Below are 12,263 nucleotides of genomic sequence, written 5' to 3' on the forward strand. Positions count from 1 at the left end.
AGCCGCCCGAGCCGGCCGAGCCGCCCGAGCCCCCCGAGCCCCCGGAGCCGCCCGAGCCCCCCGAGCCCCCCGAGCCGCCCGAGCCCCCCGAGCCGCCCGAGCCCCCCGAGCCCCCCGAGCCGCCCGAGCCCCCCGAGCCGGCCGAGCCGGCCGAGCCGCCCGAGCCCCCCGAGCCCCCCGAGCCGCCCGAGACCCCCGAGCCGCCCGAGCCGGCCGAGCCCCCCGAGCCCCCCGAGACCCCCGAGCCCCCCGAGCCCCCCGAGCCGCCCGAGCCCCCCGAGCCCCCCGAGCCGCCCGAGACCCCCGAGCCGCCCGAGCCGCCCGAGCCCCCCGAGCCGCCCGAGACCCCCGAGCCGCCCGAGCCGCCCGAGCCGCCCGAGCCGCCCGAGCCCCCCGAGCCGCCCGAGACCCCCGAGCCGGCCGAGCCGGCCGAGCCCCCCGAGCCGGCCGAGCCGCCCGAGACCCCCGAGCCGCCCGAGCCGCCCGAGCCCCCCGAGCCGGCCGAGCCGCCCGAGACCCCCGAGCCGCCCGAGCCGGCCGAGCCCCCCGAGCCGCCCGAGCCCCCCGAGCCGCCCGAGCCGCCCGAGCCCCCCGAGCCGCCCGAGCCCCCCGAGCCGCCCGAGCCGCCCGAGCCCCCCGAGCCGCCCGAGCCCCCCGAGCCCCCCGAGCCGCCCGAGCCCCCCGAGCCCCCCGAGCCGCCCGAGCCCCCCGAGCCGCCCGAGCCCCCCGAGCCGCCCGAGCCGCCCGAGCCCGCCCGAGCCCCCCCGAGCCCCCCCGAGCCCCCCCGAGCCGCCCGAGCCCCCCGAGCCGCCCGAGCCGCCCGAGCCGCCCGAGCCCCCCGATCCCCCCGAGCCGCCCGAGCCCCCCGAGCCGCCCGAGCCCCCCGAACGGCCCGACCCCCCCGAGCCCCCCGAGCCCCCCGAGCCGGCCGAGCCGCCCGAGCCCCCCGAGCCCCCCGAGCCGGCCGAGCCCCCCGAGCCGCCCGAGCCCCCCGAGCCGCCCGAGCCCCCCGAGCCGGCCGAGCCCCCCGAGCCGCGGGCCCGCAGTGCTGCCCGCCAGCCTCCTAAGGTGGCTTTTTAAAAAGGTGTCTGAAAATCAAACCGGCTATAATAATACTGGTCCAGTTGTCACAAATTGACAAGTGAATATAATACCAACTAAAGAAAGGATTGGAAATGTGGATCTTTTCTGGCCATTCTAGACTGAATAAATCGGTGAAATCCTGAGGCAAAACAGCAAATTTCCTTTCTTTCTTAACATATATACTGAAAAGAGAAAGAGATTTCTAGTTTCACAGGCCTTATTCAAAAAGCAGATAAGTACAAAGTATACTCCAATTTTTAAAGAAGATTTTTGGGTCTAAGGTGATAGATATTGAGGTTGAAAATAAAACGTTTCAAAATACAAGAGTTTTCTCTGGGAAATCAAGCTTTTAAATGCTTTTGTGTTTTATACATCGAAATTAATACATTTCAGTTTTAGGGTACATAAAGTTTTTTTTTTCTTCTCTCATTTATGGTTTTTGCTTCCCCCAAGTTCTCTGCCTGTTACATACCTGTTTTCTTAATTCAGGAAATGAAATTTCCTATTTCATTTTGCTCAGACGACCCAGCAGAAGCCTGGGCCAGCGCCCACCGAGGTCCGAATGGAACTCAGCGCTGCCCACAGGCCACCTCTGAAGCTTGAGGCGCCTGGGCCTTGCACGTGGGCTCCGGGTGCCCTTGACCTTGGCCCCGGGGCTCTGTGCGCATGCGCAGCCCTCGGCCTCTGCCCCGTGCACCGTTGCTTGGTGACGGCCGTTCCGGGCGGAGAGATTCCAAACCGCCTTGCTGTCCTGCGGGGATACTGTGGCGACTGGAGTTGGCTGCTCTAGAGGCTACTGTTGGCTGGGCGCGGAGAAAACAGGCGTGAGAAGTGCGGAGGAGGTTCTGAAGCCCGTGGCTTGGCCATGAAGAAGTGTTTTGGCTCTGGGCTTCAGAAGGTCAGGTCCCGCTTGGGTTTCCGAAGGAGACCCCAGAGCGATGGTGGTGGCTGGCAGCCTGAGGCCGGAGGTGGGGTCACCTCGGAGTCCGGGTACTGCAACCAAGGCAGAGATCGCATACAAATCTACAGAGCTGCCGCCAGGGGCAACGTATCAGAAGTGCAGAGGCTGCTCTCGCTCCATCCAGAGAGACTGGATGACAGAGACCTGCAGAAGAGGTGAGCGGGCCTGGGGGGCCGCAGGGCACGGGCCGGAGGCGGCGGGGGCCTGGGAGAGGGGCCTGGGAGGGGCGGTACGCTGGTGGGGCCCTTACCCCGGGGGCAGGGCCCAGGCCGCCGTGGTGAGCACCAGGACAAACTCTCAAGGTCCCGTCACTCATAATTCCCCTTACAAAGCACTTTACTGACAATTTTAAACAAATTCAACTAAATATCAGTAATAGAAATGAAAAGAAGTATAGCATTTGAAAAAGAAGCATTTTACTTTTGATGTGCACAGTTTTAGACCATGTTGTTAAACACTACAGAAAAGTGCGTAATGAGAAAACTGATTCCCATAATAGAGCGACTTGTGGGCTAAAAAAATCAGCTAAAACCCAGTATCCGTTTTACATCAGTGTCCACCCATGTATGTATGGTGTTTATTGAGGGGCCTTAGAAGGGAAGCTTCCAGTGGAAGATGGCTGTGGTCTGTCTAGGAAGACTCGTTTTCTCACCGCGTGTGCTCTTCCTCTAGTTATCAGTTTTCCACAAGCCAACTAAACTCTCAGGGTTTTAAAAGTTTTGGGTTGCACATGGTGTCTCTTTGATTGTAGTGATAAAATTAAGAATCATTCTGCATAGTAGACGAAGATTTGCCCTTCTAGGTGTCAACGGGTGCTCTATTGCCACCATTTCTTTACTAAGAGCTGAAAAGAGAGATAAATGATTGGAATATAGCAGAAAATGCCCAAACACCCTAATATATGCAGGATGTTAGAGCTTCATAGTGATGACATTTCGCGTTAGTAGAAAATATGAATTACTCATGAATGATGGAGAAATACCTGTTAAGTATTTGGAGAAAATTTGTTAGATTTTCATGTCACAAAAATAAGTTCCAGATGTACTGTAGATTAAAAATTATAAATATACAAAATGAGGAAGGTACCAGAAGAAAACAGAAATGCCTATTTATACAATTTTTTATGTTGGCGAAGACTTCAAAAAAACCAAGAGTTCAGAAGGTTGGTTGAGCAATATAAGAAATCAATAGTCTCTGTATATCAGAAAATAATACTAACAAAATAAAAGAAAAGGTACTTGCAAATTATGTACAGCATACACATATCAGGGAAAAGTGTATCTTTGTTTTATAGAGAAGTGTCTGAAATCAACAGAAAAAAGCGCTCGAATTTTGAATTGGACCAAGTTCTTTCTGTGTATCTATAAGTGACCAATATTTAGTGCCCCAGGTAAAAAAAAAAAAAGGAATTAAAGTTGAAAGAGAAATGAAAACTTCTTTTCCATCCTCAAAGGTTGAGAAGATGAGGAGTCATGGTACTTGTACTTCTGCTTCAAATTAAAGTTGCTTCAGACTTTTCAAAGTTTGGTGACTTTTCATTTTGGTGATAAGTACCACATTTAAAAATGTATATTCCCTTTACTCATCAATTCCAAGTGCTAAAATGTTTTTATGAAATAATTATATAAATCACATACAATTTGCTTTTCTCAGCACTGCTTACAATATCAATGTATTGTGAAAAACTCACATCAACACATTTCGTAAATAAATTGCAGTGCATCTGTAGGATGGAATTACCTGAGACCGCTGAAGGTGGTATGGATAATACATACATGTTTACATGCAAAGATGTACTTTGGTAGATTGGAAAAGGAGAAAGAATTCCTTTGATTATACACACACACAGACTACGATGTTATTTTAGCCAAAAATATGTGCAAACTTGATTACTGAGTATTTGTACAGTGACATTTTCTTTTTTAAAAAGTCTGATCTCTACACTGAACATATACAGAAATTCTAGTAACAGTTTATTATTAATAAAGTAGTCCCAGGTAATATTTCATTATTCCCAGGAATATGAATCTTGTACAGATTAAAACAATTTCTCACTTCTATTTTCAATTTTTTTTTTTTAAAGATTGGTATTTTCTGGCAACTTTTAGCCTCTTCAGAAGTAAAGGCAGTCTTTTTATCTGTGCCGGTAGAAGTTCATGTATCTATATTTCTGTACACACTTATTTTTTTATTATATAGAGCTTCATTACCTATAACATTAAGTGATTTTTGATTCATCATTTTGGTTCTGTCTTTATGGAAATCAAAAATAGCACATATAAGTGATTATTACTATTGCAGAAGTACTGCTTTACTATAAACATTTTGTTTAAAAACATTGAACTCTCCAGCTGTAGTTATCCCTTCTTTCAATCCATTTATTCATCAAATATACACTGAATAACTGTTACGGAGCAGACACAGTCTACTCGGGACTCTCAGAATCTATCTCTCAGGCCCTCTTCATCCTTAAAAACTTTATGTTGCCCAGTAGGAGCGAAATGAAAAATTGTAAATGGACGTAATAGTACCTAATCTCCATTGAAGCTTTTCCTCCCTCGTTTCAAATAAAAGGATTTCTACAGTTAGGACATTGTGAACAGTAACCAAACTTGCTGTTTACCTAGTGTACAATAGTATTAAATATGAGTATCGATCACTGGAAATCGTCCGATTTTCATATAATCTATGACTCGAAACAGACAATGAAAGGAGCCATCCTTAGTCACTTGAATGCTGAGTCTCCTTTGGCTTCAAGTTTCTTGAAAATCAAAACAAGAATTACTTTGTGATTTTAGTCCTCTTTCCCCATGATGCCCTTAAGAATGAACATTTATTTAGATGCCAATTTATGACGAGAACTGCGGAAGGTCTGGTGTGTTTCCATTATTTCACTTCACGTCAGGGTGGTAAGATGCCGGTTCTTGTAAATACCAGTAAGAAATTATTTAAATGCTGCCAACTATACTTTCAAGGCACTCTGAATTGTACATTGCCTTCCAGAGTCAGAGGTGTTAAAATATGAGAAAAGAAGCATCTTAGAACCACTGAAATACAGTGTTCTTTCTTAATCCTTAAAACATAGCTGCAAAGTAGGTGGAATGATATCATTTTACTTAATTGAAATGTTGTCTTGTAAAGTAGTAGTGATGGTAATAATTCTGATAATATTACCAGTTACTGAGCTGTGTGTTTTGTGCTAGGAACCTAAGTAAACACTTTACATAGATTCCCATGTGAGCCCACAACAGTGTTAACTACTGTTTTTATCCCCACTTTGTTGATGAGGAAATGGAGGCACACAAAGGCTAAGGGACAGCTAATAAGTGGTCGAATTAAATTAGGATCAAACCGAGTTGAGCTGATTCCCCAGGGCATGCTCTCTGTAGTCACATAGGCTGCTCTTTCCTTAGTGTGGCGAGTAAGCAGAGCTCGTGAATATTGTACTTTGTGCAGAAGAAAACTCCATGTTGGTTCTGAAGGCATTGGAGTGGCGTGTCATGTTTACAATTGCGTGCAGAGCTGCATGTTTGAGACAGTGCCCTGTAATGTCCTAAATGTCCTCTCACCCTCATAGGACTGCTCTCCATTTGGCCTGCACCTTTGGCCATTCGGAAGTGGTGACTCTTCTAGCAGAGAAAAAATGCCAGATGAATTTCGGTGACAACAGAAACAAGACAGCTCTAATAAAGGTATGTGGTAGCCAGCTCTGTCAACAGGAGATGGATTTTATTTTAGTATTTAGAATAAAAATGAATTTATCTCAATTAACTATAACTAATTGTGGAAACTTGTGGAATGCTTACTTTGAATTCCCATAATTTACCGTTTATTTAATGACGTAATCCTGACAGGCCGTGGAGAGCCAGGAAGAGGAGTGTGCAACAATCCTACTACAACATGGAGCGGATCCACATGTGAAGGACGATTGTGACAACACGGCTCTCCACTACGCGGCCATAGGGCAAAACACCGCGATAGTTGAACAGCTGCTGCAACATCAGGCAGATATGGAAGCAACCAATGAGGTATAGATCCACAGACTGTATTTACACAATATTTGTTATACGTGTGTTTCAGTCACAAGCATTTTATTTCTAGTCGACATATACTGCATGCTGTACATCGCTCCCTGTCGCCATAGAAACAAGTCCAAAGCCAAGTCAGGAAGGGGAAATGAGGTGGCCACAGAAAGGGCCCAGCTCTGTCCTGTAACAGTCCTGTTACTGCGTGGGAGTGGGTGGCAGGCTCAGAGCCCACCAAGGACTGACGACCCGGGGGGAGGGAAGTATGTGGGGGTGGCTGCTGCAGGGCAGGGCCTAGGAGATGGGTGAGCCTGGGTCCCGCCAGGGAGCTGGGGGGTGCAGGTAGGGAGGGGAAGCAGCAGGACACAGGCCCTGAGCACCCCAGGCCTCGGGGATTCTGAAGATCGGGGCAGGAGGGCCAGCACGTTTGGACATCCAGCAAGGGCATCGGCCTGTGCTCCTAGCCACTCTGCCAGCCACGGCCCCCCTTGGGGTCTCCACCTCGGAGTGGGGCTCCTGCTCAGGCTGGCGGAGGTGCTGGGCGGGTTTTAGGTGTACAGAGGGAGCAGGTGATGGGGACGCGTTCACCCCTTTTTGTTCTTGGACATACATCACCGCTCGCCACTGCAACCCCAGCAGGAATGCCCTTGGTTGACAGAGGAAGGGTCAATTTTACACCTTTGGAAGCTCAAGTGTTCCCTGAATGCAAACAGTTGGAACTTAATTTTCTAAAATTTTACTTTACGTGATGATACCTCTAAAGTAGCAGTAGAGGGCACAGCTCTCTTTTATGCACTTATGATAAATTACTTGTGAAAACAACACTTGTAACAGGCAACACTTCCTTTTTTAAGTGTTTTTTCACGTCCGAGTTGTTTTCCAATTAATGCAAAACAATGCAGGAAAGCAAAATTTGCCTTTGAAATCGGCTTTACCTTAAAACTCAAACAAACAAAAGCATTTTACAATATCATAGTAATCTTCCCGCTGTTGACAAATTGCTATTTATAAACAAATGATTTATATAAAGCTATTTAGTTTTCATTGGCTAAAGCCTAAGAGGTAAAAAGGAAAGGGAAAGGAAATAACTATCAGAAATATGCAGGGCAATTTGGAAATTTGGCTATTGAGGGGAAATAACAAGAAGAGGTTTTTCAAAACCTCATGGACACAGACAGCAGTTCAATATTTGCCAGAGGGTAAAGGCGGGAGGGGTGATAGATGAGGAAAAAGGGGTCAAACATAATGGTGGTGGAAGGAGAACTGACTCTGGTGGTGAGCACACAATGCGATATACAGATGCTGTATCATAGAAATGACACTTGCAACCAACGTGATTTTACTAATCAATGTCACCCCAATAAGTTTAATTAATAAACAGAGGTTTTTTTATTTTTGTTTTCCTTCAGTTTATATGCTTAGTCAAGGTCCTCTTCAGTTTTGGGGGATAATAATCCTTAGTTTGGGAGAGAGAGTTAGTGAGTTTTAAATTCCCCTAAGACCACATCTAGGAAGGCTCCGAATCCACCAGATTACAGTGAACAGGTGGCAATTAAGTGGGAAAGGAAGGAAAGACAGATAATTAAGTGACATATCATCTGTTCTGGCAGAAAGAGCCACCTAGGTAAGAGTCTAAACTCTGCTGTGAAATGTAGACTGTCCCATGAGAAGTAAGGAGTTTAGCAGTAATGAAATCAAGTTGCATTTTAATTGTTAATCCCGTTTCCACTCCTACCCAGGAAATTAAGTGTGGTTTTCATAAGTGACATGTCTCTTCCACTTTTATTTGGCCTAATCCTCAATATCAGAGGAAATTGGTGACATAGGCGAGAGAAGAGGAGACTGAAGTGATCGTCTACTGGACTAGTTCTTGGCTAGAATTATGCTGGCGAATCACAGTCACCCTAGGAACTTTAAAAACATTCACAACCATTTACAAGCTAGGCTCTTCCTGAAGGTTTTGACTATGTAAAGCTAATAAGGCCTGGACATGTGTTGTTTAGAAATATTTCCCTGAGATTCTGATACAACTCTTGGTTAAGAACTACTAGTGCAATATATCAATTCGCAGATCTCAAATACTTAAGAAATCTCTAGAAGAGGTGGAGTTTGAGAGGTGATTTTCCTTCAGCTCTCTCCTTCCCAACACTCTTTGCCTGACTTTTGAACTGTCTGTACCTCTGGGCTCGAGAAGTGGAAGGAAATATCATTGGCAGTATCTACTGGCTTAAAGAAGAACACCTTTTTCCTTTCAGCCATCAGTCATTCACTGGTGCTCTGAGAATCTTTAGAAACTTGCTGATGGGTGGTCTCCTAATGCATAGAATCGGGCCCTTTAAGAGTTTTGCCGATGGACATGCGTCCTATTTGGGAGACCACCTCAGGGATACTGTGGATACCTGATCATGGCATTGTACATCAGAAGCTAAACATTAATGAATGCCAACTATAATTTTATATATATAATGTGATGGTTCAGTGTGAGGTCGGAGGGATAGTGGATGGGGGCAGGGGGGTTCACAGTATGAGGGATATAAATGATGAACGTCTAAGTATTACCTTGTTTTGTACACCTGAAACTAATAAATAAATTAATTAATTAAAAAAAAAAAGAGTTTTGCATGTTTGTTTGTGCTCAGGTTGTTAGATCAACAAATGCTTACTGCATGCGGGGTTTTCCTGCAGTAATAGGAAATTGTGAACCTGCTTTTTTTGCCTGTTGTTCTGTAAATCTCCAGTTTTCTTTTCTTTGTTTTTAATTAAATTTATTAGGATGACAATGGTTATTGTATTTAAATAGGTTTCAAGTGTACATTTCTATAATGCATCATCTATATGTCATAGTATGTGCTCACCACCCAGAGTCAGTTCTGCCTTCACCGTATATTTGACCCCCCTTACCCTCTTCTACTATCCACCGTCCCCCCTTATGTTCTGGTAACCACTGAACTGTTGTCTGTGTCTGTGAGTTTTTGTTTCCTTGTCTTGTTCGTCTGTTGCTTTCAGTTTCATATCCCTCATATGAGTGAAGTCGTATGGTCCTCGACTTTTTCTGTCCGATTTGTGTTGCATAGCATAATACTGTCATGATCCATCCATGTTGTCCCAAATGGCAGCATTTCATTTTTTTCTATGGCAGAGTAGTATGCCATTGTGTTTGCATACAACATCTTTTTTATCCAGTCATCTATTGAAGGACAGTTTTGTTGTTTCCATTTCTGGGCCACCGTAAATGTTGCTGCAATGATCGAAGGTGTGTGATAAACTCTCTCAGTATGTCTGTGAAATTCATAGAGCCGTGGCATAATCACGATGGTAGGTTTAAACATGAAATCCCGTGAAGTTAGTAGCAATACAGATGGGAAGTGTCAATAATTTAGTGTCAGCAGTTCTATAATGTAATTATCCATTGGGTTAACAATCTGAAAAATGAATACAAATAGATTATGGTTTGAATAAGAATGGGAAAAATTCTTGAAGTGGGTGTAATGAGTCTAAATGACAGTTTTATTGCATGTTGGGGCCCAGTTTTTTAATGAAGCATATGATACTAAAAAACAGAAAGATTTTACATACAAATATTCACATTATACACAAACATTTGGAAACAGCAGATAAAAAATTCCAAGTGGGCCACGGACTAATTATGGCTCCTCAATATGTTTCGTTTGCCTCCATATGTTGAGTCAACATCGAAAGTTTTGGAGACTCATGAAGAAGTAAGGATGTCAAGCTTCTCTGAAAGAATCAAGCCTGGTCCCCTTGAGCCCTGACTACAGTTGGGTGTCCTGTGGCGAGGCTGCACCTCTTATATGAGACATGTGTTCCCTAGTGTGCCACTGTCCCCACCTGGGTTCTTCACTTACTTGGGTCACCTTCTTTGCCTCCGTAAGCACTGGAGTGTGCGATTCCTGTTTTATAGAATATTTTGATAAACGCTTCAAGATTTTCAAGACAGTCTATATTGATTTATTATATGTATTCTATATTAATCTCCTTAGAATGAGAGTGAGTTTTTCAAGCTAGAATTCTAAGTTTTTCTTTTTAAAAAACAAAAACCAAAAAACTTCCTTTTTCATTATATGTCCTATAAAGAATCATACCCATTGAAATGTCTTTAAGTCTTATGAGGTCAATGATGGTTATAGTTGTAGATGTTATGCATATTGCAGGCAGTATTCTATCATCCTCCTCAACGTGGTTCCTTAAAAATGCAAGTGATTTAGTCGCTTTCATGATGCTAAAAATCATCCATATAGATCAGCATTAAAACGTGAACTGATAAGCCATGATATTTTATTTCGGAGTTACATTTTGCCTGAGCTATAAAATAATTTTAAGTAGCAATTAAAATAGAACCAGAATAAAAAAGAGATTTTTTCAGAAAGTAGATAGGCATTGGGGTCCCAAGGTTATCATTGTAACTGAGAATAAAATTTCACATTGAGCTTACCAACAGCTAAGATAAAAACCCATCGTCTTATAATGGGAGAAAACCAATGGACCATTTAGTGATAAGCAATCAAAGGTCATTTGAAGCCTAACTCTTTTTAATTTAGAGTCCACTTCCTTAGTGACCCTTTTGGAGCAGGAGAGCCTGAAGTTGACATCTGGGATCCTGAGAACATGGATAGAAGAGAAGCAAGCAAGTTTGTATAAGCTGCAGAAAACCTCACCTCTGTTGGAAAGCTCTCCGAACTGTATCCCTGAAATTCTGTGATATTTCAAACGTTAATGTTTGCCACAGAAAAGTATTGTCAAATCGGGATTAAGCAACCTGAAACACTTCTTTAGTAATAACCATATAAAGCACAGTTTTATAATACTTCTCAAACACAGGTGATCTTTCTGGAATCTTCCTACTGGGGCACAGTAATTAATTTCTGCTAAAGTACATATTCTTTGGAATATAATGTAACAAACACTACCCCAGAAATAATTATTTAGGTTATCAATTCAATGAAACGACTTAAAGCATTTACGTCTATGTTTTCGAGCTTGGAGATACAGGGATGGAGAATAGCCCCTGCCCTCAGAAGGCTCTGGGTTCAGGTGGGGAACGATAAAATAACTGCAGTATAGTGCGATAGAGATTGTGATGGGAGCAAAGTTCTTGGCACCAGGACTGTCAGTGTTTGAAGGGAGTTCTGGAGAATGAGGTGGAAGTCCATCTGTTGGAGAGGAAGGGGGAGGATATTTTAAAGGGAAGGAGCAGCAGACGACAACACAGAGGGCTACTTTTTATTTACTTTCTCTAGTGTATGTTCAAGTTTAGAGGATCTTTTATGAGTTTTCAAATTCAATTTAGAACTACGTAGTTTTTTAAGCTATAAATTGTTTTCTCTGTTTTACAGTTTGGTTTTACACCACTTTTATTTGCTGTGAATGAGAACTGCCCGAAAATGGTGGAATATTTACTCGAGAGACATGCAAACATACATGCAGTTGATAAGTGGAAAAGGTACTTGTTTGTTTGTTTTTTAACTTAGAACTGTTTTAGAGCGGTAACAGTTACTCAAGTCAGAAAGATTAAATTAAGAAGAAGAGGATTAACCTATAATTACAAAGTGAAAAATATCAGCACATCGTCAGTTAGGTAGAATAGCAATTATTCTGACTGGTGAACAGGAAGAACCGTATCCTGCAGGATTCATATTCATTTATGATATCGACTGATGTCATTTGTCATTGCAGTTTTTGGTCACATGGTATTATATTAGCTAAAGGGTTTTCACGGTAATTTTACTAGTTTTGTATAGTATGGACTCTAACTTAGTTTATGATACAATATTGGGTTTAGTCTCTCTGACAGTTTTTTTAACCTCTACTGTGTATTCAGGTTTCCTTAAAAGATGCACGTTAAACATAAATAGGAGTTGATTTTGTTGTTTGGATGACTCTGCTTTAAATTGTTTTCCTGAAGGAATACTGATGTTATAGGGTTTTCCCTAAATGACTGTGAATTACTACTACCAGATATTCCTCAGTTTTTATTCTTTTTTCATTTCTAGTCTATTTTGATGTTTTTTTAAATCATTTTTAATTGGTATGGGTAGAAGGGAGAAAGACAACATTAACTGAATAAACTTCTTCTTTAATGAAACAAGTCATAGATGGGTGATTAAAAAAGAGATGGGCTTTCAGTTCACTCAGGACTGGGTTAAAAGCTCAGCTTTCCTACGTGTCACGTGTGT

General features: G+C 43.8%; 1 protein-coding gene across 1 annotated transcript; it reads left to right on the plus strand.

Moving 5' to 3' along the window:
- Positions 1-1,804: 1,804 nt before the first annotated feature.
- LOC308495602 (ankyrin repeat domain-containing protein 26-like) lies at positions 1,805-8,670 on the plus strand. The gene is made up of 3 exons (XM_081080570.1): positions 1,805-2,199; positions 5,622-5,736; positions 5,899-8,670. The coding sequence occupies exons 1-3, from the start codon at positions 1,949-1,951 to the stop codon at positions 6,076-6,078; spliced, it is 546 nt and encodes a 181-aa protein (XP_080936696.1). The 5' UTR covers positions 1,805-1,948; the 3' UTR covers positions 6,079-8,670.
- The last annotated feature ends 3,593 nt before the right edge of the window (positions 8,671-12,263 follow it).

This window comes from Rhinolophus hipposideros (assembly GCF_964194185.1).
Source record: "Rhinolophus hipposideros genome assembly, contig: HAP1_SCAFFOLD_175, whole genome shotgun sequence".
In the NCBI taxonomy this organism is placed as follows: domain Eukaryota; kingdom Metazoa; phylum Chordata; class Mammalia; order Chiroptera; family Rhinolophidae; genus Rhinolophus; species Rhinolophus hipposideros.